Source organism: Coturnix japonica, chromosome 12 (assembly GCF_054131305.1).
Source record: "Coturnix japonica strain WE chromosome 12, WE-NBRP24, whole genome shotgun sequence".
Lineage (NCBI taxonomy): Eukaryota > Metazoa > Chordata > Aves > Galliformes > Phasianidae > Coturnix > Coturnix japonica.
The window spans coordinates 3,581,122-3,609,004 of NC_140674.1; the positions used below are offsets into that span (position 1 = coordinate 3,581,122).

Sequence of the window (27,883 nt, forward strand, 5' to 3'; positions counted from 1 at the left end):
GGACGCTCTCATGAGGTTACAATTTAGTCTGCTTAGTATTCACAGCTAAAGCCCATATTCCATGCCACAAAGAACCTGGAGGCAAGATATCCCACACTGTGTTGTTTCCCTTTTCCTCTTGATTGTGCCTACACCGAGATCATCAGGTAAGTGCTTCTGCCATCATGTGGTGTCTGCTGCCATCATAACAAGTATCACAGTAATACCAGTGAGAAACACTGCAGTTTAAGAACTCAGTGTTTGCTGAAGTACTGGTGATTTCTCAGCTGCACATCTCCTTCTCTGGGAAATGCTAAACAAAAATCCTCCAGGGATAAAGGACGAGCTAAAGTTCCTGTCCTAGGAAACCAGTGACTGAAGACAAGCCTCCATCCATCCTGGGAAAGATCTGCACATGCAATAGATTTTTCATTAAATGTCTGTTCTTATCCACACATGCACACCCAGAGCCACCTGTGGCACTTCAGCAGCCTTAATACTTCTGAGTGACCCAATTATGCTATCATTTAGTCCAGTAATTGCCAACAAAACAGGACAATTTAAAGAGCAATTAACTTCTCTGTGTCGATTCTTGCAAAGCTGATTTCAAAACTCACGTTGCAACTTCAAAATACACGTACATCATAAACATTTACTCTTCATTATGCTGAATAAAGGTGCCAGCTAACAGCAGCCATTTGAACTGAACAAAGCTCAAACAGAACAGCTACAGACCCGACACTCCTGCTCTCAGCATGCCAAAGATGACCTCATAAAAAAAGCTGGGCTGGGACAAAATCCAATTAACCCAGAGCCTGGCACCCTTTCAGGAAGGGACTAAGGAGCAAAGTCAGCTTGCTACAGACAGCAAGTTTCATAGCTGATCCTCTTCTTAGAGAGCAACCTTTTACCCATGTTTACACATCCTGCTTTGTGTTGACTCACCTGGTTATCTTGTCCTGTTACAGATGCACAACCAGATGGAAGACCTGTCCTTCCAGCCTTCACAGCCTGAGCAACGCGAGGGCCAGAAACGACTGACTTCCTTATTGAAACTCATCACCTGGAATTGACTCAAATCTATTTTAATAAGTAAGAACTTCTCTTACCACCCTCCCCTGCTGCTGCCCTGCACAACTACATGTGCAAACTAACACCAGGCAAACAGCATTTACTGTGCTTCCCAGGGGAAATAGAAGAATTCAAGAGCTGCAGCTTTGCCATTTTCCCACAGAAATGGAGACTAAGGAGCCATCATCCTGATTTTACCTGACCTCAGAGATCCAAGGGTACACAGACATGTGGCAAATGCATCAGCTGCCCACAACATACAGAGCAGAGCTATACAAAAGATCTGTCTGGGTAGAGTATGTATGTTTTTCCTTTCATCACTTGATTGTGTCTGCAGAGATACAGTTAAGGCTCCTTCCGAGCCCCCCTGTGCTGACCCTGCCAGCAAAGGTTAGGAAATCGGCAGGAGCAGAACCAAAATGCTTGGACACACTTGAAGGCTCTCATGTATATTCCTTCCCTTACATAAAAGCAGAAGGAAAGGCAGAGTGAAATGTACCCAAAGCAACCTGCCCAGCTCCCAGCTGGAGCACTATCAGGGCTGGGAAGCAGTGGCTATTTTAAGATATGGGGAGGCTGACAATGTTCAGCTGTCAACACTCAGCAGTGGACAGTATTTCAAATATTTACACTGCCATGTTCTTCTTCTGAGGAAATGCAACCAGAGCTGCTGTATCAAAGGGGAAACTATCAAGAAGGGTCCTCCACTTCCTCACCCACCCAAATAGGGATGCTATGCTCCAGGGCTCAGTGTGGAGCAGGAACCACTACAGTAATTTGTAAACAAAATAGTATAGTTGGGGATCTAAAATAATCCACAGACAAGACTGGAGATAATGATGCTTTATTTGTACATTTCAGCAACAGGAGAAATTATCAAAGATGAAATTATTTGCTTTGTTTGTCAAGTATAAAAACATTTAATTATAAATATTTAGCTAAAAAAAGCGTGATTTTATAAAATATAATCTGTGAAGATATATACACAGTTTAATTGTTTAGCAATTCTTTCACCTGACATTAAAGAGTAGAGGTTTTTCTATTCATTATCCCACGCTCACAGTTTAGTGCTTATAGTTTAAGAAGCAAAACAGACAAATGAAAAAGATGACTGCTGGGTTTTGGTCTGGAGAGAAAAAAATAAAATGCACCAACTGGGGCAACAGCAAGGACAGAGTCTGAGCAAATTCATGTTCTGAGAGGTCTTTCCAAGGGAACAACAGCTTCCCTCCATCATAACCTACAGCATCGCATCCAGACGAGCATCAGGTATTTAACATTTGTGGGCAAGTTTCCTGTGTGTGTGTCTTAAAGGAAATAGCTGAGTACAGTGCAAGCCCTCTAAATCCCATTCAGCTAGAGATGCCAACCTCTCTGGTCTTCCCTTCTTGAGTAGGGATCCCTCAGGATGCTGAGCTGGTTTCATCTGCTATGGCTCTAATGAAATCAAACACCACCACCACCTTTATGATTCAGGATGAGCACATATCCTAACTGGGGAAAAACAAACCATGTGCCATCCAATTCTGTCATCTGTCTGGCGATATCCCTTAATTACAGATACAGCTAAGGCTGAAAAAAATACAGTGAAGCCATATAGTACACTAAACACGATGGAATGTGAAAGATACATGATTAGGCAACTCAGCTTTCTATTCCTTGTTTTAGAGAGCCAGCTTCCTCCCTTCTAAGTTCTCAGAAATCCAGTATCTGACTGAAAGGTTAGTATGGCACTTCAGAGAAGGAAGAACTGGAAGACTCTCCAACATGCCGGGCAGAAGAAAAAAAGCTACAGGAAATGATTAATTTGATCCCTGTCCCTAGTAGTTATCTTTCTCTCTTCACAGTGCTTTCAGTGCCTGCAGCACAGGGCTTTGAGGAAGACTGATAAGTCAAGGATGTGTGACAACAGTGTCACAAACATACAGGAAGTGAATCTGTATTTCGTATGCTCTGCTTTACACAAGACCTCACTACTTGAATGTAAGCAAGGAATGAATTAATAAGGAGGTTAAGAGCGAAGTGTACAGAATAAGAAAGAATGAAGTAGGTAAACACTCATCAGTGCTTACCCATGGTTTGCTACCTGCTGTTTCTACTTCAGGGTGATGTACTCCTGACAGTTCAAAGCAAACAGCATGCACACAGCTCTTACGATTCACATGGTTATGAATGCATAGTAACTGCAAGAGCTGAGTCCTTGGAAACTCAGATCTTCAAGAGAGGAAGACTAAAATCTGTTACAGCTTTGCTTGGCAGGATCCAGGCTGTTCTCTCCAGGTAGTGCCCTGATCTGGAAAACGTACCAAGTCCTGTGCAATCCCAGAGCACGTATTGGCTGGCTGCTTACTGGGTAAATGCAGACTTCAGCTCCCTGAAAGCTGCTCGGCGGTGTTTCCTCTCCTCCTCTTCTCTCTTTCGCTCATCTTGCTCGGCTCTTATCTCTGCTTCAAACTTACTTGCTGAAGAAAGGGCTTGAACCTTTAAGAAAGAGAAAAGAAATGCTTTGCAACAGAGACAGAACCAAAGTCTGGATTACTCTTAAGTGAGCAACACCAAACTGTTTACTGTGTCCCTCATTGCTTAATGGGAAGCATAGGTCAAGTATTAATTAGACTGCACTGCTTGGGTATTTACATCCAACACTTGCTAGCTTGCCTGACTTGGACATCAGTAAAAGAAACGTCAGTTACTAATAAGTCACTAGCAAGTAACCAAAACAATGCCATCAGTACTAGGTCAAATGCATTATTTCTGTAAGCATACAGCACAGCATAACTTGTGAGTAAACAGTGGGAGAAACTACAGCAGAAAACAGCTCTGAATCGTAGCCAAATCTGAGATAATCATACTACACCACAGATAATCTGCAGATCAAAGAGACTTCTTTTTCTTTGCTGGCTGTTTTTCCAGCTTTCATCTCAGTACATCTGCTGTGCAATAGCTGTGCTACACTCTCAGGACAAAACTTCTTATGTAAGCAAGCAGGATTATTCTCTATCCAAGAGAACTTGCAAAAAGGGTGCTTTGTCAGCTTCTCATTGTGTAAAGCTCTTTCTGCCAGCACCAGGACTCTGTGGAATAATTTTTATTCCAAAGGTTACAAAGAACTGCTCTAAAAAGACATCTGAAATTCTATACTCCAAAACACTCAGATCACCACTAAACTGAGCTCCCTGGTCAAGTTGTTTCCAGGATGTTTTTGTCTTCTAAAAGAAGATCGCCAGCTGGTCACGTACAGCTCTCAGCCACAGGGACACGAGCCCACCAGTCAGCTCTACCAGGGTAAGACCCTCAGCAGAGGCTGAACGAAGGCATTCTAGTGTTGATTAAACTGCAAAAGAATGCTGTAGTTAGACAATAAAATCTGAAGGGAAAAAACAATAATTGAAGGCCAGATGGAGTTTACGCATTCTTTAAGCTAGGGATAAAATAGATATCTTCTACTGAAAAGCAAGCAGTTAGAATCTCAGTGACAGTCAGGGTCTATGTGCAGTTTCAGTTTGTCTTTGGTACAACATACCTTAGCTTCAAAGAAGTTTTTGGCTCCTTTGACTCCTTCAATGGACACATCGATCTCAGAGAGCTTTGCAAGAGTCAACAATCCACTGTCCTCCTCAAGTTCACCAGCTGCAGCTTTGTGGAAAATCAACAGGAACTACCAAAACAGAAGAAAAATTCAAGTTACTCACTGAGATGAAGAAATAAAATGCAAACAGCACAGACAAGGTGTGCACTTGAAAGCAATCTGGGGACAGCCCAGCTGCCACGAGGCCTGCCTTCAGTGCTTCCCAAGCCTCGCTGTCCACACAGCATAGGAGGAAAAAAACAAGATTAAGGCCAAATGCACCAGGAACAATAACATATGGTCATTTCAACTGGCTCCTTGTCTAGGACAGGGGAAAGATTACTCAAATCAGTACTTGGAGCAATGCCTCAACTTGTTCCAGGAAACCCGGAATGACTTAGCTGCAATGAGTAACACCCAGGTATTGCTTTCTGTTGTGCCCATTAAATAACATACAGGAGAGCTTCTCTAATATATCTGTCAGGTCAGATGAGGAGCATGCCCTCATGAGAGATGGCTTAAGGGAGTACCAGTGTCCACAGTAACTGGCTTTGAAACCTTTGTCCTGCACTGAACTACAGACAAACCTGGATTCACTACAGCAGGGCACAAACTGGCAAATGAACTGCAGAAAAAGAATCAGTCATGTTACCATTAAGCACTTTAAAAAGCAACAACAACAAAAAACAAATTCACATAAGAACAGCTGCTTAAGAATAAAGATCTCTGCATCACCTGATAAGTGAATTTGCACAACCAATCCCTTGCTATTGGACACCCCAGGAGGTGTCTCAGTGCTTGCTTGGTACAGCACTGAAGGAACAGAGACAGAAACAAGTCACCCAGTACTAAAGGAGTCCAGTAATAATGCATCACTTCAGGCCAGGGGAGAGAGCTGCAAATACCACACAGGACTGCTGTGAAGTCCATCTGCATAGGCACTCCTGGCACCCCCTGCACTTCAGGGCTTGGCTTCCTCCTCCAGAAAGCGTCTGTGTTTTCCCAGAGGAGGGCAGCAGAGTCCCAGCATCTGAACTGAGAAAGCCCTACTCTTCTTCAAATTGTTCGCAGAAGCCCATGGAGATGGGAGCTTGGGAAGATTCCCATGGGGAGGGGTGTGGAGATGACGGCAATGCTGGCTGCCCTCTCACAAAAGGCAGCATTACCAAGCCTTGCTTCATGTGACGGCCTTGTAACCCCTTGTGTGCTCAGCACAGAGAGGCTAGAAAGCAGTCTGTGCTTGGGGAGAAACTTCATTCTCCTCCAGAAAACATGCAACAAATCAGACAATGCTCTGCTGAGCAGAAACCAAATCCTTCCCAAGACATGCTGTCACTCTGCTCACATCCTCCAGGTTTGGGCTTAGTTCCTCTCTTCTGCCACCACTGCTGAGCACAGGGGCAGGGAGAGCCAGCAGGCAGGCCAGGCTGCACACACTGCTGGTAGTTACAGTTCCTCTGCACAGTTTCTGCTCCACCTTGCAAGTCCCACTTCCTGGCATTGGACAAGTGCAACAAAAGCAGCACAATCCTGAGGTCTGGTACAGCTGTTGCCCAGGGAGGAGACTGGAAACACCCAGTCACAAATACAAGTGTGCATGAATCATCCTGAAACTAAGGGATGGGGAAGCATTCCTCCAATGGAACACAGGCTGCTGCAGCCAAGGAAAGCAAGCTAAAAAGGAAACCAAGGAGCAAGCTGAGCGGACACAGTGTAACTCCAGCCTTTGAGCACCCTGCAGTGCAGACTATAGGGCATAATTCCGGCTACCACCAGATCTCCTGATTCACCCTACCTGTCAGTACACTGCCTGCAGCCCACACTCACCAGTTACTTGCTATTGAGGCATCAATCCTCACTTAACATCAAGCACTATCAGTAGTTTTAAATTCAGACATAGGAGCTCATCAGGAAACTAACTTATTTCATACCCTTGCTAGGCCCAGGACATAGCACATGCAGCTAAGCAGCAGAGAAACGCCAAGAGAAGCCAAAGGGAATAATGCTATTCTTTTAAAGATCCAGCTCTTAAAAAGTTGGTACATCAGGACTCACACGTTCCACCCCACAAACCTCATAGGAAGCAAGAGATATATTTACCCTCACATCATTCATTAGCAAAGACCTAATCAGTGCCAAGTCTCAGAGCAATGCTGCAGACATGCAACCCACTGAACACCACGCTGACCTCCAGGTCACGAGGGCTGGAATTGGACTGACTGGCAGCTGTGCCCTTGGAACTGCTTACCACAAGTGGTGTCACCTGAGGCACAAACCCTGCTAGCAAACATGACGTGGGTCAGCATTTCAACAGGTGAGTGTGCGAGGAAGTGGGAGGATTGTGGCAGGCTGTAGATGGCAGCTAGAATTAACCATTACTATTATACCAATTAACTCTGTTTTCCTGTGGTAATGAACAAAAGCAACATGAGTATTTTTCTCCCCCTACTGTACATGGTATTTCAAGGCCTGAACTGCTTGGCTCAAGCTGCCGAGGAAGCCTTGTGCAGTTAATGGTTGATAAACTGACAGACCCTCAGAAGTCACCAGTACAAGCAGCACTCCTAATAGGGCCAATGGCTTGTCAGCAACAAGGCAGAGCAATAAATGTCTGCCTTCCAGATAACAGCCTGCACAGAATGGGAGGACATGGCACTACCCAAAGCAGCTACAAAAAGGTGACCTTTTGCAACTGAAAGAGGACCTTAGCCATTCTTTGGCCAGACCTCAAGCAGCATATTTTCAGGCAGGTTTGTCAGGACACATCCTCTGGAAAGACAGACAGGAGCCCTCCAGCAGTGGAGTCCCACGCTGCTGAGTTCAGGCATGCATTTAAAACCGGGTTTCTCCTTGAGTTATCAGAGTGGTCTAAGTCAGCTCACTCACCATGTGCTCATAAGTCACCACTAACAGGAAGCAGGGCAGGGCTATGGGGCTGGTTTAGGCCTCCTCACCCACCAGGAAGCCCATCCTCCTGCCAGCCCTCTGCCCTGAGCTTCTGTAACAGCACAACCAGCTCACTGCTCCTCTCCACCACTGGAAGATTTGAGTGCCTGCCAAGACTGTGTAATTTGTCCCCAGAGCTCTGCCAGTAACATTGCCTCATTCCAGCCTGTGTACCACTCAAGCTTGTGTCTGCTTGCCCATCTTCTTGCATCTGGCCACAAACTACAACAACAGCACCAGCTGCTGCCTGCCATGTGCCAAGAGCTGGCAGCACACTCAGCACATGCCAGCTGACGTGTGGCCATGCAAGGGGCTGTGCTCCAAACAGGTGGCAGCAGAAGAGGAGCCACACTGCTGCTTGTGCTGGAACACCAATGCCAGGACATCACAGGCTGGGCCTCCCAGAACCCTGGGGGATAAAGGAGCTTCACTTCTACTGGAGAAAGCATCCACAGCACCACTCACATAGCCAAGGAGCCATTCCTGGCTCTTCACCCAATACAAAGGCGAGCCCAGGCAGCACACAGCAAAGCAGAGAGGGTTTCACCAGTGCATGCAGAGGTTTGGCAGTCACAGGTGTGTGTCTGTTCTACATCCAGTGCTTATCTCACCCCAGTGTGACTTGGGGCCAAGGACTCTGTGCTCTTCCTGCTCCACTGGATTCTTTGCTACCTCCAGTTCACCTCTGCCTGAGCAGGTACCCTTCCCTGCACAGAGGATCTGCCAGCTTTGAACTTCACAGGTGTAAGCAGAGAGGCTCTCACCGTGGTTAAAAGCATTTTTTCTGAGCAATAATGGGAACAGTGTGTGAGAAGGAACAAAGCAAGGATGAATGAGGAACTTCAGCATACACAGTTATTCCTGACAGCTCTAAAGGGTGGACAGAGACATCCTCATTTTCCCCTCTCAAAAAAAGAACACCCCAAACAAATGGCACTTTCAAAAATCAAAACCAACATCCTGAACTGTGAGAGCTCTTCATCTCACGCCCACAACCAAATGCCCACCCCAGAAGTGTGGCAAGAGCACAGTCCCTCCACACACAGGCCCTGAGCAGCAAGGCTTTCCTATCTGCAACACTTCCTGGGGGGAAAGAGCAGCAGGATGGCTACACAACCTTCCACTGCTGCAGGAGTTAAGTAATTGTACTGCTTGAGGAGCTGTTGGTTAATGTATAAAGCCACATTGTTATGCACACTACTGATACAGGTAGCAATCAAAGCTCAGTATAAGATTATTCAACAGGAGGTTGTGATAACTGCTGTGATAAAGGCTGGGTACCCTTGAATGCACAAGTGCCATTGACTAAGCACCCTCTCTTCTTTCATTCAGCAGCAGCTCCTGCCCTGCCCACAGCAGGGCTCTCAGCTCCTCCAGCACAACTGATGCCCAGTAGCATCAGAGTAGAGCAATGACAGAGCTCTTTGCTGACTGAAAGATGAACATGGAGATGGTTGCTCTCAGTGCTTCAGACCTGGATCTGCCCATGACCCATCTGCTGCTTCACCACATCCTGCAATAGGAGGAATGTGGAAGGGACAGGACTACAGCCAGAGAAGAGGGCTGCCTCCTCCCTTCTACCCCACAACAACATTCCCAGCTGCACCCATGCCACCTTACCTCACGGAAGCTGAGCTTCCCATCAAAGTCTTCATCCACCTCTTTGATCATGTTTTTCAGGCCCAGGTGGGTCTGAGGGGCTCCCAGCTTTTCCATCATCAGTTTCAGCTCCATCAGGTCAATGTACCCATCCCGTCCTGAGTCATACCTGTGGGGTACAAAGGGGGGGGGTTAGTCCTCATCATTCCCTGTATCCAGGAGCATGTTTCCCAGAGAAAGAACTGAGCAAATGGATAAACACAAAGCAGTTCAACATGCAGCAGAGAAAAGCTGTACAACAAATTATATTAAGCTCAGGGAAGTGGTAGACCACTTTCAGAGCTGTCTCTTCCAAGAGGAAAGTACTCAGAAGCTTGAGCCAAATCATCCCACACAGAAAGAAGAGGAACTCAGCTTATCTTGGGATTTCCATCTCACCCACTTACGTGTCCAGCATGAAGTTAACTTGCACACAGCTTACACCATGCACCAGCATGGAGCAGCAAAGGCATGCCAGAGCCAGCTGCTGCCTACTCTCAAGCTCATTTAGAGGAGAAACATGGCGCACAGACCAACCAGAACCTCCCCTCAAAGGAAGCTATCTTCCTTTGTAAGCAAAAGAAACCCGCTTGGCCATTAAGATCTCATCTCTCTGAAATGCTTTTGTACTACATAAGCACTCTGCTTCAGGGCAGCTGTTGATTCAGTGCCCTGAGGCAGAGCACAAAAGCAGGCTGAGGGAAGCACAGTACACTGCTGTAATCCTGGCTGGTGCCTGATGGCTGCAAGACAGCAACGGGAGAAGAAATTTACACCCACCTTGGGACAGGTCTAGGAGCAAGGCTGGAGTAGGACCACACACCCATAAGAGCAAAAAAGACTGTAAACAACTCTTTGCAGGAAGAAAAAGTAGAAATGAAGGAGAGAGGCAGTGACCTACAGCTCTCCAACTGAGACTGTGAAGCAGTTCCTCCCTTGACATCCTCTGCCAGCAAGGGAGGAATACCCAGCACTTCATAGCCATGAGAGTCATTACTGGGTTTCAAAGTCTGAAGACACAAGAGATGAACTCCACTATAGGACAGTTCAGTAGCCATCCCTCATCCCAGTCCTGCCAGCCCCTGCATTCACCCAGAGTGAAAAGTCCCATCACATCCAGCTTCAAGATTCATTCCCAAATCAGAAAGCAAGTCAAACAAGAGTGGGCCATTGTGGTCCAGCACAAAGCCAGGGCTCTCACAGCAGGATGGAGCAGGGGCTGGCTAGGCTAAACCCATGCTGCAGTGCCTGCTGCTGCCCTGGCCTCCTTCCCCATCATCTCAAACCCAAAGCAGTTTTATCTTCTTGGCTGCTCAGAGAGGAAGCCCTACACACGGTGCCGAAGCTCTCTTCTCTGGCAGAAGATAGTGAAATCCTTCCACCCATCATTCATTCACTATTAGCTCTCTTCCAAAGAGCACGACAGCTGCAGCCATCCCAGAACAAGACCTGCACAATTGTGGTTACTCTGGAAGAAAGCCCTTTCCAGTTAAGAAACCTCACAGCTGCAAAGGAAGCTGCGGCTGAGAAAAGCAAGAGCAAAGCTGCTGGCCCTGAGCCTCATGCAGGTGTGGGCAGCACAAGGCAGGGCTGCAGTTAACAGCATTGCTCCACCACAGCACCGGGTGGGGATCCTTCAAGCCAGGGTGGCATCTGCTGCTTTTTAGACAGCCCCACCACCTCCCAAAACAGTTTTTAATACTGTACCCCTACTACCGTGAGGCACAACATATCAAGCCCATGAGAAATGAAGTGACAGCACCCAGTGGGCCTGCACGCCCTGCTGCTAACCTGCAGGCACATCTGCAGCCAGCAAACCTAAGGACACTAGATGGGACAGCTTTCTGGGAAACTAGGAGAGAAACCAGGTCACAGAGCTGACAGGTCAGGAAAGGAAGAAATAGCAGGCACACTGCAGGAAAGCATCAGTAATTTAAGGTATGTGTAAGCAGCATAACCAAACCTAGCTATGAGATGCTCTTGCAGAACTGCATTAAGTACAATGTCTCTCTCCCCTGTTTAAGTGTCAGACTGCTCCTCCTATAAGTTTGTGAAAAAGGCTGTGGAGCTGTTCCTCCAGAGTAAGACAGCTGGACAGGCAGTGCCTTTGATCAGATAAGGCACCACTGTATACTGTGGCAGGGAGGCTCTGGGGATTTACTTTTTTCTGTTTTACCCTAACAAGCCAATGCTGCTCTTCAGCTGGCTGTGCAAGCAGAGCTACAGCGAGACCTCAAACAAGGGCTGTCACTCTCAGAGAAGGGCAGCAGAGACAAAACCAGAAGGAGGGAAGGTGCCCAGCCCACACTTTGCCCATCTCACCCTTGTGATGCAGACACTGGTCCTCAGTGCCCATCTCCATCTCAGCACTGAGCCTGGAGGGCAGACACCACCCAGAAGGGTTAACTAGCTACACTGGGTGCTTTACCACTGGGCACAGCTTCAGGGCTCAACTATCCTGCAGAGAGGCAGCACAAAGCCAGGATTGTGAGGAACAGGCAGCAGAACAGCACGCTGTCCCAGCCACACAATAGGTGTTCAGTGCACAGGGCTGGGCGGCCCCAGAGGAACGCTTCAACACAGGACAGGCCACTGGCAAGCAGCAGCAGCTCAGCAGACACACAGCCCCCAAAGGCTGCTTCCCAGTCACTCAGGGCTGGGGACAGCAGGACGTGGCAGCTCCCAGATGCTCATGGCCACCCATGGAGCAGTGCAGCACCCTGCAAACTGCTGCATTCCCTCCCCACCCCCACTCTCCTCCCAGCACAGCGTGAGTATTTTAGGACCTTGGCACAGACACACAACCGCCACACAGCTGCACGGCCAGACTATTTAGGGAGAGACATATTTATAGGGCATGAGAGAAGGTGTCATTCATTCCCTGCTGCACCCCCACGGCTGCAGGCACTTGACACGACAGGGCACAGCACAGTTGTTACACAGCTGAACCTGGGGAGCATCGGCCCGACCCAAAACCACACCAACTACCTTCTGGGAGCTCCCATTCAGCACCCTGGGCTCCAGCCATGCCCTGGTGCAGCACTCACCTGTTATTGCACTGCCAGCACAGCAGCCCTGCTCCTGCAGTGTGACAAACACCCTGCAAGGCCAGCACAAGCAGAGCTGGAGGAGGTTTGGCCCCTAAACATACCCCAGCATCCTGAATACCACCCTGTCCTATACTGCAGGGGTGGCACAGCAGGACTATGCAGCACCTGCGTGCCCAGCAGCTTCACCAGCCCTACCATCACCCTCTGTCCTGCCATGACACCAGAGCTTTGCTCCCTTCAAAGCTGGCTGGGCTGCCAGCCAAGTCTCACCCTAGCAACACGCAAGCATTATCGAGGGGCTCTCACACTGACAGGCAAGGATATCTCACATCTCAGGCACACAGAGATGGGGCAGCTCCAGCAGCAGGGCTGCGGTGGGTCCCCTTCTGCAACAGGGCAACTGTAACCCCATGGATGAGCTGAGACACGGCACACAGCTACAAGCACCGTGGCTGACACAGTAAAGCTTCGCAGTACAGACACAGTAACAATCCTGGCAGCAGATGAGACACTGAGCTGCTGCCAAAATCTGCTGCAACAAGGATGCACCCAGATTCCCAGGCTGGCTCACTTCCACCCAGGCTGCAGTGTGTCCCTGCTGCTGGAGCACTGGGAAAGAGGCAGCAGAAATAGGGGGAAAGGAAGGAAAGAGGCAATGCTTAACTGAAAAGACTTATTTAAGGGCAAGAAGTGTATCAAGCACAATTATTGTGCTAGGAGAATTATTAAAATGGTGTTATGCAGCACAGCTGGAGGTTTATACCACAGAAGATAAAAGGACTGGGAAAGGAAGAAAAGGAAAAAGGAAAAGCTGAGGACTGCATTACCAGCACTGACTTGGCAGTTACCTCACCAGCTGTCTTAACAAGCAAACCACCAAATAACAACAACAGCTGAATGAGAAATCCCAAATACTGGAGGATCAAAGAGCAATTTCTAAATATTCACACTCCTTGAGAAAGACTGGAAAAAAAACCTGCCCTTCCTGTACACATTCACTGTACACACTGCGGGCATCTGCACTTTGATCTGCAACTCCCGCACACTAATGGCCTAATGCAGGCTCTGAAACAAATCAGAGTAGTGGTGTTGAAGAGGTAATAATCTCTTCTTAAAGATTCCAAAATTCTTCCTAAGCAGCACTTGATTTCCTCAGAGCATTGTGTATCACCTTACACATCAAGTGCTTTGATAACAGCTCCTCCATACTGGGGCAGGAGCAGACTCCCATCACCAGCAAGGATTTCCAGTCTCTCAGCCATGCTTTGCTCTTGAGGGGATAGGACAAGATGGAAGTCTCCTACGCACAGACTTCCTCTGCAGAGCTGGAGTGATGTGCCCTTGGGCAGCCAGTTTCCCATAAGGATTAGCTCCCTGACCACTGGGCAGCTGGTGGCAGATCAGGGACAGCCGGTCACAGCAGGAGCACAGCCATCCCAGGGCAAATGAGGGTGTGCAGCACCAGCCTGCACCCGGCCCAGGCCTCTCAGGCTGCTTCAGGGGGTTGAAAGGAGTCCACAGCCTTCCCCACTCGATAGACACAAGGCAATCATGAAACGAGTGGGCAGCACATGAAATTCCCTAAGTGCAACAGCAGCGCTGGAATTTATGCACTTCCTCCCACCCTGCAGACTAATCTGGTGGCTGCTCTCCTCCCCCGCTACATACCTCAGGGAGGTCACTCAGCCCAGGCACAGCCTGGATCTCACTCACACACACCTGCCCCCAAGCTGCCTTTGCCCAGATGAGATCACAGCAAGGTGAGCTGCAGCACTCCAGGGCTCCCTAGAGCCTGCTTGCAAGACTTTGGAAAGAGAGGTTATTGTGGTTACCTCCATCACCACACACTGTAAGAACAGGCAGCTAATTAGGTCACATTATAATTAGCCTGAGCTGCAGACTGCCTGGTCCCTCTACCAAAATAAAAAAAATAAAATAGAAGCCCACCCCAAGAGCTCCCGCTGCCACCTGAGGCACATCCACACTTCACAGCAGCAGCCCCTGGGGTGGCACAGCCACAGCACCCCAGTGCTGGCACCTCCTTAAGCACACAGGAACAGGGACATGAAGCTCAAACAGGAGGGTGAGCCAAGCCCAACCAACCCTTGGTCCCAGACCCCAGGAATGGGAAGTCAACAGTGGAAACTTGGCATCTGTTGGCAACAAGACAACATGGCTGCCTGCTTGTAATGTCTAACATTAGTAAGAAAAATCCTGGGTTGTTGTTGCTGGGGCCAATAAGCCATATGAAGCATAAAACCCTTAATCACATTAACTCTAGCTCTGTCAGGCTGGATTTAAGAGGAGTATTTCCTCTCCTTCTGGAGCACGTGGTGCTGGCCAATACTTAAAACAGGTTGCTGGGACCATATGGAGCAAAGACCAGATCCCCTACAGCCAACTCCAGGTGCCTCCAGCACAGAGGTTTCCATCCTCCCACCCAGAAGGATGACACCTACCATTCCATGGGGCCATGGGAGCACGCAGCCCAGCTCCATCCTGTTCTGGTAGGCTGACCAGTGCTCAGCTGCAATGGTCCTCAGAGGGCACACAATGCTTCCCAGCTACACTGAACTGCTGATTAGCATTCAACTGCAAAGCCTAGATTCCCCACTTGTAAGGCCTGCATTTAATGAGCTCATTGTCTAAAAATTCAGCTGCAATTCAGCTCTTCCACTTTTTATTTCCCCAATCACAGTTGTTCCCTTCCTTTTCCCTTTCAAGTCTGCATCCCTGCTTGCTCCACGCTCCTACTTTCAGCTCCTAGGCCACCAGCACCGATCATCCCCCTGCCCTCCCAGTCCCACATCTCAGCCCTCCACACAGCACAGGACCCCTTTACCAGCAGCCAGAAGTGACACAGGAGCAAGCAGAGCAGAAGTCTCGCCCAGACACCTCCCTCCCCGTGCCCAGCTGCTGATGCAAAGCAGCCCACACAACAAAGACCTCCGGCACACTCAGAGAAATGAATGCCTCGCCACAAGCACACAGCGAGGTTTCCCGCAGCAACAGTCCTGTCTGGGGCCGGCAACACCCCACCGAGCTGTGAAGTGGAAGCATTCAAGCAAACTCCCCGCCCAACCTCTGAAACGTTGAAGGCAGCTTTCAGGCAGGAGAAAGACCTGACAAGTTACAAACCCTGCTGCAGACACCTCTGTAAGCCGAAGCAGCTCTCTGCACCCCACACGGCTCCTTCGTGGTCCAGCCTCCTCGTGCCGGGCAGCATCCCCACCCCCAGCCCTGCCCCCCTCCTCGAGGCTGGGAACGTCGTGCCCAGAGAGCAGAGATTTGGGGCACTGGAAGGAAACATGAGCACGGGCAACAAAGGCGCTCACGCACAACCCAAATGCAGGAGCCAAGACAGGGCACGGAGAACACCCAGCAGGGCTGGAACACGGCCCTGGTTAAGCAGAAGCACTTTGCCTTACACAAACAGTGCTCTGCATTGCTTGAATTTAGTATGAACGCTCCTGACAGGAGGGGAACTCCATCCCAGGAAAAGAGAAAACCACACTCAAGTTTCATTTGTAGTGCACATTAGGGAACACAAAGCCCGGCCAACAAGACCACAGTTGGAGCCGCAACGCTGCCGAGCAGAGCTGCAGGGGACACTCCGCTGCTGAAGGCAGACGTGCAGCATGACTGTACGGTACAGGGACACGGGCCCGCCCCGGGCACACAGCAGCGCTGTTGCAGCAGCACCGCTCCCCTCCCGGCCCCGCCAAGCACACAGCAGGACGTCAGAGGAGGCCAAGCAAAGGTCAGCCGTACCTGCAGGCAGCAGGCACCAGCAGCACACAGCCGTGCACTGCGCTCGTCCCCCCGACACAGGGACACACAGGTGCTTCTCCTCGTCCTACACGCTTTCCCCATCAAGCACAGCTGCCACCACGAGCACCCATCACCCCCCCGGCCCTGGGAAAGCAGCCGAGCAGAAGCAAGCGGAGCGCAGGGCAGAGCGGCCGCGTGCAGCCCCCTCGCGCCCACCTCCCACGGAACACACGGGGACGGCCGGGACGGAAGTCAAGGAAGGCGGCGGAGGGGCCCGGCCGACCCCGCGCGGCACTCACAGGCGGAACATGCGCTCCATGTCCTTGATCTGCCGGCGGCTGAACTCCTTGAACTCGGTGTAGGGGTTGAACACGGCCGCCCGCCGGGGCTGCGCCGCGCCCTCGTTGATGTCGTGCCGCCGGGCCAGCTTAGCACTCAGCTCCGCGCCCGCGCTGGCCGTCAGGCAGCTCCGCTCCTCCTCGCCCGCCTCGGACGGGGCCGGGACCGCCGCCTCCTGCGCATCGCCCTCGGCCGCCCCGCTCTCCTCCAGCAGCAGCCGTCGCTGCAGTTTCTGCGCCAGCTCCTCCGAGGCCATCGCCCCGCACCGCCGCGGGCCGCGCTCGCGCTGTGCGTAGAACCGCCCGCCCCGGCCCTGAACTTTATTCCCTCTCTCGGAGGCGGCGGGCGGAGCAGGACGGGGCGGGGCGGGGCGGTGCTGCAGGAGCCGTGCGGGAGGGGTGCGGGCGGCTCTCCCCAGTGACCCTCGAGCCGCAGCCGCCCGCGGTCAGGTGCAGCCGCGCCGTGCGGGGCCGATCTCCTGCCTCGTGCCGCGGACCGTGAGCTCCGGCGCGTGCCTCCCCCTCATCTAAAATTAACCTGGGACAAAGCCCGGCCCGGCCCCGCGCTCCCCCTCCTCCTGCGGGGCGGGCAGCCCCCCCTCAGCGCAGCACGACCTGCCGGGCTGTGCTGCCAGCGCCGTCCCTTCCAGCCCCTACTCACCCGATCCCAGCAAGGTACCCCACAGAGCCCCCGAAACGGGATTAGCGCGGGTTAGGCTGCTTGCTGATGGGATTTACCGCCGGGGAAGAACACGGAGAGCAAAGCGGCAGCTCGGAGGCAGCACCTACTCGTGACTCTAGAACCTGAGCGTCGCAGAGGAGCGAGGGCTGGTTCGAACTGTGTCTCAGCTGAAAGCGGGCAGGAAGCAACATTGTAACCCCACCGTAACGTGGTGACCTCCGGCTGCGCCTATTAACTAAGGTCGTTGCAACCAAACCCCATGCAGAAAGGAGCCGCTGAGGCCACTCGGAGCCGCCCTGGCCGCTACTGTTGCCTGCAGCAAACACAAGGCAGAATGTGAGGGCCTGGGGCTCCCTCCGTGACAGCTAAAGCTGCGGTGCTGATTTTCTCCATCCTCATGTACCAGGCAGGGTACACTTGGATGAACAGCTAAGGAGATAGTGAGAGGCTCAGCTGTCGACATTACAGAAACAGGCGGGACAGACAGGATAACCAAGAGGTAACAAATTATGAAAGAGAGATCAAAGGTGGATGGAATCAGGCTGTAAATACAATAGCAATAGACTGTGAATGTGGACTACTCAAGCAATGGGGAAATGGGAGAAATTCCTGGCCTAAGGGGACAAGGAATATAAGGCTGTGATATGCTTTTGGCTGTGTGCTCTGGCTTGAAGGATGCCCACAATAGTAATTGCAAATTAAAACCTTTTATTTTTTACTGGAGATTTGGGTCCCAAAAGATCATCTGAGTCATTTCTTACACTTTGCACTGTGGTTGCAGTGATAAATGTGATGCCTTTCCATGCCTACATGCCTTTGTATTAAAGAAATGCCACGAGTGGCACAGCGCATTTCCCCGCACAAAAACGGCGACAGACAGAGCCTGGGAAATAACAGCTGAACAAGGGTGACTGTGGTAGAGACAAATAATGTCGCTCTGCACTTCAGAGCTGAAGGTAATGGAGACGTGTGTGAACAAATAAGCAAATGGACAGGAAGAACAGTTACAGTGTAACCAGACAGATATCAGCCAGATAAGATGTCTGAGGAACAATAAGAGAAGCAGAAATGTAAGAAAAAGTAGAATTTCGTATGGAAAATAATATGGGAAATGATGAGTAATGGCCTAAAACACTTATGGAAAACCCAGGAAAATAACCTGTAAAGACAAGAGAGCAAAGCTGAAGGAAAGGCAGCTGTGGTACAGAGTAGAGTGCGTTGTTCCGTTCTTGTGCGGGCGTATGGTTGAGGTGCGTAGAGTTGGGTGTGCCGGAGGCTTTGGTGTTGACAGGAGGCTGTGTGTCTTAGGGTGAGTATCGTGCTAGCGTGTTGGGTTTTGGTATGGCGTGCAGCTGGGAAGAGGGCCTGAGCAGGAGCAGGAGGTGCCTACGGCCATCCCACCCTGGTAACGCCCGATCTCGTCTGATCTCGGAAGCTAAGCAGGGTCGGGCCTGGTTAGTACTTGGATGGGAGACCTCCTGGGAATACCGGGTGCTGTAGGCTTTTGCTTTTCCCCTTGGGGGTTTAAGGGTCGGGCAGTCGCGCTGCAGTGGCGCTTTGGGTCCTCTAGGGGTGCTGTATCACGGCTCAGGAGAGGTGTATTGGTGCTGGGCAGTGGGAGAGGGGCGCCGGGCCTGTTTTGGTGTCTTGGGGAGAGTTTGCAGTCAGGTGTGTGTGCATGCCTGCGTGTTAGTCACATGTGGTGCCTTGAGTCGGACCGGTGCAGGGCATTCAGTAGCTTATTGGCCCTGGTCGTAGTGTAGGATGCGTGTCGCTGTCCGTGGTAAGACGCTGCGAGGGTTGGTTGATGCTTTGCAGATGTGTGGTTGAGGTGCGTAGAGTTGGGTGTGCCGAAGGCTTTGGTGTTGACAGGAGGCTGTGTGTCCTAGGGTGAGTATCGTGCTAGCGTGTTGGGTTTTGGTATGGCGTGCAGCTGGGAAGAGGGCCTGAGCAGGAGCAGGAGGTGCCTATGGCCATCCCACCCTGGTAACGCCCGATCTCGTCTGATCTCGGAAGCTAAGCAGGGTCGGGCCTGGTTAGTACTTGGATGGGAGACCTCCTGGGAATACCGGGTGCTGTAGGCTTTTGCTTTTCCCCTTGGGGCCTTCGGGGTCGGGCAGTGGCGCTACAGTGGCCTTGTGGTTCCTCTGGGGGCCCTGTGACACGGATCGCAAGGGGCGTATTGGTGCTGGGCGTTGGGAGACAAACTCTGTGTCTGTTTTGGTGTCTTGTTGAGTGTTTGCAGTCAGATGTATGTGCGTGCGTGTGCTTGTGCAGCTTGTGTTGCCACTGGTTTGGTCTGAGCAGTGTTGTCTGTATCTACGTGGCCCTGGTCGTAGCGTAGGGTGCGTGTCGCTGTCCTTGGTATGGGGCCGTGAGGGTTGGTTCTAGTTTTGTGGATGTGTGGTTGAGGTACGGAGAGTTGCGTGTCCCGTAGGCTTCAGTGCTTCCACGAGGGCTGTGTGTCTTAGGGTGAGTAGTGTATTAGTGTGTCAGGTTTTGGTATGGCGTGCAGCTGGGAAGAGGGCCTGAGCAGGAGCAGGAGGTGCCTACGGCCATCCCACCCTGGTAACGCCCGATCTCGTCTGATCTCGGAAGCTAAGCAGGGTCGGGCCTGGTTAGTACTTGGATGGGAGACCTCCTGGGAATACCGGGTGCTGTAGGCTTTTGCTTTTCCCCTTGGGGGTTTAAGGGTCGGGCAGTCGCGCTGCAGTGGCGCTTTGGGTCCTCTAGGGGTGCTGTATCACGGCTCAGGAGAGGTGTATTGGTGCTGGGCAGTGGGAGAGGGGCGCCGGGCCTGTTTTGGTGTCTTGGGGAGAGTTTGCAGTCAGGTGTGTGTGCATGCCTGCGTGTTAGTCACATGTGGTGCCTTGAGTCGGACCGGTGCAGGGCATTCAGTAGCTTATTGGCCCTGGTCGTAGTGTAGGATGCGTGTCGCTGTCCGTGGTAAGACGCTGCGAGGGTTGGTTGATGCTTTGCAGATGTGTGGTTGAGGTGCGTAGAGTTGGGTGTGCCGAAGGCTTTGGTGTTGACAGGAGGCTGTGTGTCCTAGGGTGAGTATCGTGCTAGCGTGTTGGGTTTTGGTATGGCGTGCAGCTGGGAAGAGGGCCTGAGCAGGAGCAGGAGGTGCCTACGGCCATCCCACCCTGGTAACGCCCGATCTCGTCTGATCTCGGAAGCTAAGCAGGGTCGGGCCTGGTTAGTACTTGGATGGGAGACCTCCTGGGAATACCGGGTGCTGTAGGCTTTTGCTTTTCCCCTTGGGGCCTTCGGGGTCGGGCAGTGGCGCTACAGTGGCCTTGTGGTTCCTCTGGGGGCCCTGTGACACGGATCGCAAGGGGCGTATTGGTGCTGGGCGTTGGGAGACAAACTCTGTGTCTGTTTTGGTGTCTTGTTGAGTGTTTGCAGTCAGATGTATGTGCGTGCGTGTGCTTGTGCAGCTTGTGTTGCCACTGGTTTGGTCTGAGCAGTGTTGTCTGTATCTACGTGGCCCTGGTCGTAGCGTAGGGTGCGTGTCGCTGTCCTTGGTATGGGGCCGTGAGGGTTGGTTCTAGTTTTGTGGATGTGTGGTTGAGGTACGGAGAGTTGCGTGTCCCGTAGGCTTCAGTGCTTCCACGAGGGCTGTGTGTCTTAGGGTGAGTAGTGTATTAGTGTGTCAGGTTTTGGTATGGTGTGCAGCTGGGAAGAGGGCCTGAGCAGGAGCAGGAGGTGCCTACGGCCATCCCACCCTGGTAACGCCCGATCTCGTCTGATCTCGGAAGCTAAGCAGGGTCGGGCCTGGTTAGTACTTGGATGGGAGACCTCCTGGGAATACCGGGTGCTGTAGGCTTTTGCTTTTCCCCTTGGGGGTTTAAGGGTCGGGCAGTCGCGCTGCAGTGGCGCTTTGGGTCCTCTAGGGGTGCTGTATCACGGCTCAGGAGAGGTGTATTGGTGCTGGGCAGTGGGAGAGGGGCGCCGGGCCTGTTTTGGTGTCTTGGGGAGAGTTTGCAGTCAGGTGTGTGTGCATGCCTGCGTGTTAGTCACATGTGGTGCCTTGAGTCGGACCGGTGCAGGGCATTCAGTAGCTTATTGGCCCTGGTCGTAGTGTAGGATGCGTGTCGCTGTCCGTGGTAAGACGCTGCGAGGGTTGGTTGATGCTTTGCAGATGTGTGGTTGAGGTGCGTAGAGTTGGGTGTGCCGAAGGCTTTGGTGTTGACAGGAGGCTGTGTGTCCTAGGGTGAGTATCGTGCTAGCGTGTTGGGTTTTGGTATGGCGTGCAGCTGGGAAGAGGGCCTGAGCAGGAGCAGGAGGTGCCTACGGCCATCCCACCCTGGTAACGCCCGATCTCGTCTGATCTCGGAAGCTAAGCAGGGTCGGGCCTGGTTAGTACTTGGATGGGAGACCTCCTGGGAATACCGGGTGCTGTAGGCTTTTGCTTTTCCCCTTGGGGCCTTCGGGGTCGGGCAGTGGCGCTACAGTGGCCTTGTGGTTCCTCTGGGGGCCCTGTGACACGGATCGCAAGGGGCGTATTGGTGCTGGGCGTTGGGAGACAAACTCTGTGTCTGTTTTGGTGTCTTGTTGAGTGTTTGCAGTCAGATGTATGTGCGTGCGTGTGCTTGTGCAGCTTGTGTTGCCACTGGTTTGGTCTGAGCAGTGTTGTCTGTATCTACGTGGCCCTGGTCGTAGCGTAGGGTGCGTGTCGCTGTCCTTGGTATGGGGCCGTGAGGGTTGGTTCTAGTTTTGTGGATGTGTGGTTGAGGTACGGAGAGTTGCGTGTCCCGTAGGCTTCAGTGCTTCCACGAGGGCTGTGTGTCTTAGGGTGAGTAGTGTATTAGTGTGTCAGGTTTTGGTATGGCGTGCAGCTGGGAAGAGGGCCTGAGCAGGAGCAGGAGGTGCCTACGGCCATCCCACCCTGGTAACGCCCGATCTCGTCTGATCTCGGAAGCTAAGCAGGGTCGGGCCTGGTTAGTACTTGGATGGGAGACCTCCTGGGAATACCGGGTGCTGTAGGCTTTTGCTTTTCCCCTTGGGGGTTTAAGGGTCGGGCAGTCGCGCTGCAGTGGCGCTTTGGGTCCTCTAGGGGTGCTGTATCACGGCTCAGGAGAGGTGTATTGGTGCTGGGCAGTGGGAGAGGGGCGCCGGGCCTGTTTTGGTGTCTTGGGGAGAGTTTGCAGTCAGGTGTGTGTGCATGCCTGCGTGTTAGTCACATGTGGTGCCTTGAGTCGGACCGGTGCAGGGCATTCAGTAGCTTATTGGCCCTGGTCGTAGTGTAGGATGCGTGTCGCTGTCCGTGGTAAGACGCTGCGAGGGTTGGTTGATGCTTTGCAGATGTGTGGTTGAGGTGCGTAGAGTTGGGTGTGCCGAAGGCTTTGGTGTTGACAGGAGGCTGTGTGTCCTAGGGTGAGTATCGTGCTAGCGTGTTGGGTTTTGGTATGGCGTGCAGCTGGGAAGAGGGCCTGAGCAGGAGCAGGAGGTGCCTACGGCCATCCCACCCTGGTAACGCCCGATCTCGTCTGATCTCGGAAGCTAAGCAGGGTCGGGCCTGGTTAGTACTTGGATGGGAGACCTCCTGGGAATACCGGGTGCTGTAGGCTTTTGCTTTTCCCCTTGGGGCCTTCGGGGTCGGGCAGTGGCGCTACAGTGGCCTTGTGGTTCCTCTGGGGGCCCTGTGACACGGATCGCAAGGGGCGTATTGGTGCTGGGCGTTGGGAGACAAACTCTGTGTCTGTTTTGGTGTCTTGTTGAGTGTTTGCAGTCAGATGTATGTGCGTGCGTGTGCTTGTGCAGCTTGTGTTGCCACTGGTTTGGTCTGAGCAGTGTTGTCTGTATCTACGTGGCCCTGGTCGTAGCGTAGGGTGCGTGTCGCTGTCCTTGGTATGGGGCCGTGAGGGTTGGTTCTAGTTTTGTGGATGTGTGGTTGAGGTACGGAGAGTTGCGTGTCCCGTAGGCTTCAGTGCTTCCACGAGGGCTGTGTGTCTTAGGGTGAGTAGTGTATTAGTGTGTCAGGTTTTGGTATGGCGTGCAGCTGGGAAGAGGGCCTGAGCAGGAGCAGGAGGTGCCTACGGCCATCCCACCCTGGTAACGCCCGATCTCGTCTGATCTCGGAAGCTAAGCAGGGTCGGGCCTGGTTAGTACTTGGATGGGAGACCTCCTGGGAATACCGGGTGCTGTAGGCTTTTGCTTTTCCCCTTGGGGGTTTAAGGGTCGGGCAGTCGCGCTGCAGTGGCGCTTTGGGTCCTCTAGGGGTGCTGTATCACGGCTCAGGAGAGGTGTATTGGTGCTGGGCAGTGGGAGAGGGGCGCCGGGCCTGTTTTGGTGTCTTGGGGAGAGTTTGCAGTCAGGTGTGTGTGCATGCCTGCGTGTTAGTCACATGTGGTGCCTTGAGTCGGACCGGTGCAGGGCATTCAGTAGCTTATTGGCCCTGGTCGTAGTGTAGGATGCGTGTCGCTGTCCGTGGTAAGACGCTGCGAGGGTTGGTTGATGCTTTGCAGATGTGTGGTTGAGGTGCGTAGAGTTGGGTGTGCCGAAGGCTTTGGTGTTGACAGGAGGCTGTGTGTCCTAGGGTGAGTATCGTGCTAGCGTGTTGGGTTTTGGTATGGCGTGCAGCTGGGAAGAGGGCCTGAGCAGGAGCAGGAGGTGCCTACGGCCATCCCACCCTGGTAACGCCCGATCTCGTCTGATCTCGGAAGCTAAGCAGGGTCGGGCCTGGTTAGTACTTGGATGGGAGACCTCCTGGGAATACCGGGTGCTGTAGGCTTTTGCTTTTCCCCTTGGGGCCTTCGGGGTCGGGCAGTGGCGCTACAGTGGCCTTGTGGTTCCTCTGGGGGCCCTGTGACACGGATCGCAAGGGGCGTATTGGTGCTGGGCGTTGGGAGACAAACTCTGTGTCTGTTTTGGTGTCTTGTTGAGTGTTTGCAGTCAGATGTATGTGCGTGCGTGTGCTTGTGCAGCTTGTGTTGCCACTGGTTTGGTCTGAGCAGTGTTGTCTGTATCTACGTGGCCCTGGTCGTAGCGTAGGGTGCGTGTCGCTGTCCTTGGTATGGGGCCGTGAGGGTTGGTTCTAGTTTTGTGGATGTGTGGTTGAGGTACGGAGAGTTGCGTGTCCCGTAGGCTTCAGTGCTTCCACGAGGGCTGTGTGTCCTAGGGTGAGTAGTGTATTAGTGTGTCAGGTTTTGGTATGGCGTGCAGCTGGGAAGAGGGCCTGAGCAGGAGCAGGAGGTGCCTACGGCCATCCCACCCTGGTAACGCCCGATCTCGTCTGATCTCGGAAGCTAAGCAGGGTCGGGCCTGGTTAGTACTTGGATGGGAGACCTCCTGGGAATACCGGGTGCTGTAGGCTTTTGCTTTTCCCCTTGGGGGTTTAAGGGTCGGGCAGTCGCGCTGCAGTGGCGCTTTGGGTCCTCTAGGGGTGCTGTATCACGGCTCAGGAGAGGTGTATTGGTGCTGGGCAGTGGGAGAGGGGCGCCGGGCCTGTTTTGGTGTCTTGGGGAGAGTTTGCAGTCAGGTGTGTGTGCATGCCTGCGTGTTAGTCACATGTGGTGCCTTGAGTCGGACCGGTGCAGGGCATTCAGTAGCTTATTGGCCCTGGTCGTAGTGTAGGATGCGTGTCGCTGTCCGTGGTAAGACGCTGCGAGGGTTGGTTGATGCTTTGCAGATGTGTGGTTGAGGTGCGTAGAGTTGGGTGTGCCGAAGGCTTTGGTGTTGACAGGAGGCTGTGTGTCCTAGGGTGAGTATCGTGCTAGCGTGTTGGGTTTTGGTATGGCGTGCAGCTGGGAAGAGGGCCTGAGCAGGAGCAGGAGGTGCCTACGGCCATCCCACCCTGGTAACGCCCGATCTCGTCTGATCTCGGAAGCTAAGCAGGGTCGGGCCTGGTTAGTACTTGGATGGGAGACCTCCTGGGAATACCGGGTGCTGTAGGCTTTTGCTTTTCCCCTTGGGGCCTTCGGGGTCGGGCAGTGGCGCTACAGTGGCCTTGTGGTTCCTCTGGGGGCCCTGTGACACGGATCGCAAGGGGCGTATTGGTGCTGGGCGTTGGGAGACAAACTCTGTGTCTGTTTTGGTGTCTTGTTGAGTGTTTGCAGTCAGATGTATGTGCGTGCGTGTGCTTGTGCAGCTTGTGTTGCCACTGGTTTGGTCTGAGCAGTGTTGTCTGTATCTACGTGGCCCTGGTCGTAGCGTAGGGTGCGTGTCGCTGTCCTTGGTATGGGGCCGTGAGGGTTGGTTCTAGTTTTGTGGATGTGTGGTTGAGGTACGGAGAGTTGCGTGTCCCGTAGGCTTCAGTGCTTCCACGAGGGCTGTGTGTCTTAGGGTGAGTAGTGTATTAGTGTGTCAGGTTTTGGTATGGCGTGCAGCTGGGAAGAGGGCCTGAGCAGGAGCAGGAGGTGCCTACGGCCATCCCACCCTGGTAACGCCCGATCTCGTCTGATCTCGGAAGCTAAGCAGGGTCGGGCCTGGTTAGTACTTGGATGGGAGACCTCCTGGGAATACCGGGTGCTGTAGGCTTTTGCTTTTCCCCTTGGGGGTTTAAGGGTCGGGCAGTCGCGCTGCAGTGGCGCTTTGGGTCCTCTAGGGGTGCTGTATCACGGCTCAGGAGAGGTGTATTGGTGCTGGGCAGTGGGAGAGGGGCGCCGGGCCTGTTTTGGTGTCTTGGGGAGAGTTTGCAGTCAGGTGTGTGTGCATGCCTGCGTGTTAGTCACATGTGGTGCCTTGAGTCGGACCGGTGCAGGGCATTCAGTAGCTTATTGGCCCTGGTCGTAGTGTAGGATGCGTGTCGCTGTCCGTGGTAAGACGCTGCGAGGGTTGGTTGATGCTTTGCAGATGTGTGGTTGAGGTGCGTAGAGTTGGGTGTGCCGAAGGCTTTGGTGTTGACAGGAGGCTGTGTGTCCTAGGGTGAGTATCGTGCTAGCGTGTTGGGTTTTGGTATGGCGTGCAGCTGGGAAGAGGGCCTGAGCAGGAGCAGGAGGTGCCTACGGCCATCCCACCCTGGTAACGCCCGATCTCGTCTGATCTCGGAAGCTAAGCAGGGTCGGGCCTGGTTAGTACTTGGATGGGAGACCTCCTGGGAATACCGGGTGCTGTAGGCTTTTGCTTTTCCCCTTGGGGCCTTCGGGGTCGGGCAGTGGCGCTACAGTGGCCTTGTGGTTCCTCTGGGGGCCCTGTGACACGGATCGCAAGGGGCGTATTGGTGCTGGGCGTTGGGAGACAAACTCTGTGTCTGTTTTGGTGTCTTGTTGAGTGTTTGCAGTCAGATGTATGTGCGTGCGTGTGCTTGTGCAGCTTGTGTTGCCACTGGTTTGGTCTGAGCAGTGTTGTCTGTATCTACGTGGCCCTGGTCGTAGCGTAGGGTGCGTGTCGCTGTCCTTGGTATGGGGCCGTGAGGGTTGGTTCTAGTTTTGTGGATGTGTGGTTGAGGTACGGAGAGTTGCGTGTCCCGTAGGCTTCAGTGCTTCCACGAGGGCTGTGTGTCTTAGGGTGAGTAGTGTATTAGTGTGTCAGGTTTTGGTATGGTGTGCAGCTGGGAAGAGGGCCTGAGCAGGAGCAGGAGGTGCCTACGGCCATCCCACCCTGGTAACGCCCGATCTCGTCTGATCTCGGAAGCTAAGCAGGGTCGGGCCTGGTTAGTACTTGGATGGGAGACCTCCTGGGAATACCGGGTGCTGTAGGCTTTTGCTTTTCCCCTTGGGGGTTTAAGGGTCGGGCAGTCGCGCTGCAGTGGCGCTTTGGGTCCTCTAGGGGTGCTGTATCACGGCTCAGGAGAGGTGTATTGGTGCTGGGCAGTGGGAGAGGGGCGCCGGGCCTGTTTTGGTGTCTTGGGGAGAGTTTGCAGTCAGGTGTGTGTGCATGCCTGCGTGTTAGTCACATGTGGTGCCTTGAGTCGGACCGGTGCAGGGCATTCAGTAGCTTATTGGCCCTGGTCGTAGTGTAGGATGCGTGTCGCTGTCCGTGGTAAGACGCTGCGAGGGTTGGTTGATGCTTTGCAGATGTGTGGTTGAGGTGCGTAGAGTTGGGTGTGCCGAAGGCTTTGGTGTTGACAGGAGGCTGTGTGTCCTAGGGTGAGTATCGTGCTAGCGTGTTGGGTTTTGGTATGGCGTGCAGCTGGGAAGAGGGCCTGAGCAGGAGCAGGAGGTGCCTACGGCCATCCCACCCTGGTAACGCCCGATCTCGTCTGATCTCGGAAGCTAAGCAGGGTCGGGCCTGGTTAGTACTTGGATGGGAGACCTCCTGGGAATACCGGGTGCTGTAGGCTTTTGCTTTTCCCCTTGGGGCCTTCGGGGTCGGGCAGTGGCGCTACAGTGGCCTTGTGGTTCCTCTGGGGGCCCTGTGACACGGATCGCAAGGGGCGTATTGGTGCTGGGCGTTGGGAGACAAACTCTGTGTCTGTTTTGGTGTCTTGTTGAGTGTTTGCAGTCAGATGTATGTGCGTGCGTGTGCTTGTGCAGCTTGTGTTGCCACTGGTTTGGTCTGAGCAGTGTTGTCTGTATCTACGTGGCCCTGGTCGTAGCGTAGGGTGCGTGTCGCTGTCCTTGGTATGGGGCCGTGAGGGTTGGTTCTAGTTTTGTGGATGTGTGGTTGAGGTACGGAGAGTTGCGTGTCCCGTAGGCTTCAGTGCTTCCACGAGGGCTGTGTGTCTTAGGGTGAGTAGTGTATTAGTGTGTCAGGTTTTGGTATGGCGTGCAGCTGGGAAGAGGGCCTGAGCAGGAGCAGGAGGTGCCTACGGCCATCCCACCCTGGTAACGCCCGATCTCGTCTGATCTCGGAAGCTAAGCAGGGTCGGGCCTGGTTAGTACTTGGATGGGAGACCTCCTGGGAATACCGGGTGCTGTAGGCTTTTGCTTTTCCCCTTGGGGGTTTAAGGGTCGGG

The 27,883-nt window shown here is 52.9% G+C and overlaps 1 protein-coding gene and 17 non-coding genes across 20 annotated transcripts; 17 read left to right on the forward strand and 1 right to left on the reverse strand.

Moving 5' to 3' along the window:
* Positions 1 to 1,878: 1,878 nt before the first annotated feature.
* Positions 1,879 to 17,229, reverse strand: EFHD1 (EF-hand domain family member D1). 3 transcript variants are annotated; one of them, XM_085512613.1, is made up of 4 exons: positions 17,023 to 17,229; positions 9,185 to 9,332; positions 4,574 to 4,708; positions 1,879 to 3,531 (listed from the first exon to the last, which is right to left on the reverse strand). In XM_085512613.1, the coding sequence occupies exons 2-4, from the start codon at positions 9,296 to 9,298 to the stop codon at positions 3,397 to 3,399; spliced, it is 384 nt and encodes a 127-aa protein (XP_085368739.1). In that variant the 5' UTR covers positions 9,299 to 9,332; positions 17,023 to 17,229; the 3' UTR covers positions 1,879 to 3,396. The 3 variants fall into 3 exon arrangements, with proteins under 3 accessions (XP_085368739.1, XP_015726721.1, XP_085368738.1); XM_015871235.2 differs by lacking the exon at positions 17,023 to 17,229 and adding an exon at positions 16,323 to 16,656; XM_085512612.1 differs by lacking the exon at positions 17,023 to 17,229 and adding an exon at positions 15,095 to 15,327.
* Positions 17,230 to 18,427: 1,198 nt separating this feature from the next.
* LOC146758735 (5S ribosomal RNA) lies at positions 18,428 to 18,546 on the forward strand. The gene has a single exon (XR_014933628.1). It is a non-coding gene; the product is annotated as a 5S ribosomal RNA (ribosomal RNA).
* A 462-nt stretch (positions 18,547 to 19,008) lies between these two features.
* LOC146758736 (5S ribosomal RNA) lies at positions 19,009 to 19,127 on the forward strand. The gene has a single exon (XR_014933684.1). It is a non-coding gene; the product is annotated as a 5S ribosomal RNA (ribosomal RNA).
* A 463-nt stretch (positions 19,128 to 19,590) lies between these two features.
* LOC146758737 (5S ribosomal RNA) lies at positions 19,591 to 19,709 on the forward strand. The gene has a single exon (XR_014933691.1). It is a non-coding gene; the product is annotated as a 5S ribosomal RNA (ribosomal RNA).
* A 462-nt stretch (positions 19,710 to 20,171) lies between these two features.
* On the forward strand, positions 20,172 to 20,290 carry LOC146758738 (5S ribosomal RNA). The gene has a single exon (XR_014933702.1). It is a non-coding gene; the product is annotated as a 5S ribosomal RNA (ribosomal RNA).
* A 463-nt stretch (positions 20,291 to 20,753) lies between these two features.
* Positions 20,754 to 20,872, forward strand: LOC146758739 (5S ribosomal RNA). The gene has a single exon (XR_014933713.1). It is a non-coding gene; the product is annotated as a 5S ribosomal RNA (ribosomal RNA).
* Positions 20,873 to 21,334: 462 nt separating this feature from the next.
* LOC146758740 (5S ribosomal RNA) lies at positions 21,335 to 21,453 on the forward strand. The gene has a single exon (XR_014933724.1). It is a non-coding gene; the product is annotated as a 5S ribosomal RNA (ribosomal RNA).
* Positions 21,454 to 21,916: 463 nt separating this feature from the next.
* On the forward strand, positions 21,917 to 22,035 carry LOC146758741 (5S ribosomal RNA). The gene has a single exon (XR_014933635.1). It is a non-coding gene; the product is annotated as a 5S ribosomal RNA (ribosomal RNA).
* A 462-nt stretch (positions 22,036 to 22,497) lies between these two features.
* On the forward strand, positions 22,498 to 22,616 carry LOC146758742 (5S ribosomal RNA). Its single transcript, XR_014933648.1, has one exon. It is a non-coding gene; the product is annotated as a 5S ribosomal RNA (ribosomal RNA).
* Positions 22,617 to 23,079: 463 nt separating this feature from the next.
* On the forward strand, positions 23,080 to 23,198 carry LOC146758743 (5S ribosomal RNA). Its single transcript, XR_014933660.1, has one exon. It is a non-coding gene; the product is annotated as a 5S ribosomal RNA (ribosomal RNA).
* Positions 23,199 to 23,660: 462 nt separating this feature from the next.
* On the forward strand, positions 23,661 to 23,779 carry LOC146758744 (5S ribosomal RNA). The gene has a single exon (XR_014933671.1). It is a non-coding gene; the product is annotated as a 5S ribosomal RNA (ribosomal RNA).
* Positions 23,780 to 24,242: 463 nt separating this feature from the next.
* On the forward strand, positions 24,243 to 24,361 carry LOC146758745 (5S ribosomal RNA). The gene has a single exon (XR_014933682.1). It is a non-coding gene; the product is annotated as a 5S ribosomal RNA (ribosomal RNA).
* Positions 24,362 to 24,823: 462 nt separating this feature from the next.
* Positions 24,824 to 24,942, forward strand: LOC146758746 (5S ribosomal RNA). Its single transcript, XR_014933686.1, has one exon. It is a non-coding gene; the product is annotated as a 5S ribosomal RNA (ribosomal RNA).
* Positions 24,943 to 25,405: 463 nt separating this feature from the next.
* Positions 25,406 to 25,524, forward strand: LOC146758747 (5S ribosomal RNA). The gene has a single exon (XR_014933687.1). It is a non-coding gene; the product is annotated as a 5S ribosomal RNA (ribosomal RNA).
* Positions 25,525 to 25,986: 462 nt separating this feature from the next.
* On the forward strand, positions 25,987 to 26,105 carry LOC146758748 (5S ribosomal RNA). Its single transcript, XR_014933688.1, has one exon. It is a non-coding gene; the product is annotated as a 5S ribosomal RNA (ribosomal RNA).
* A 463-nt stretch (positions 26,106 to 26,568) lies between these two features.
* Positions 26,569 to 26,687, forward strand: LOC146758749 (5S ribosomal RNA). The gene has a single exon (XR_014933689.1). It is a non-coding gene; the product is annotated as a 5S ribosomal RNA (ribosomal RNA).
* Positions 26,688 to 27,149: 462 nt separating this feature from the next.
* LOC146758750 (5S ribosomal RNA) lies at positions 27,150 to 27,268 on the forward strand. Its single transcript, XR_014933690.1, has one exon. It is a non-coding gene; the product is annotated as a 5S ribosomal RNA (ribosomal RNA).
* A 463-nt stretch (positions 27,269 to 27,731) lies between these two features.
* Positions 27,732 to 27,850, forward strand: LOC146758751 (5S ribosomal RNA). Its single transcript, XR_014933692.1, has one exon. It is a non-coding gene; the product is annotated as a 5S ribosomal RNA (ribosomal RNA).
* Positions 27,851 to 27,883: the final 33 nt, after the last annotated feature.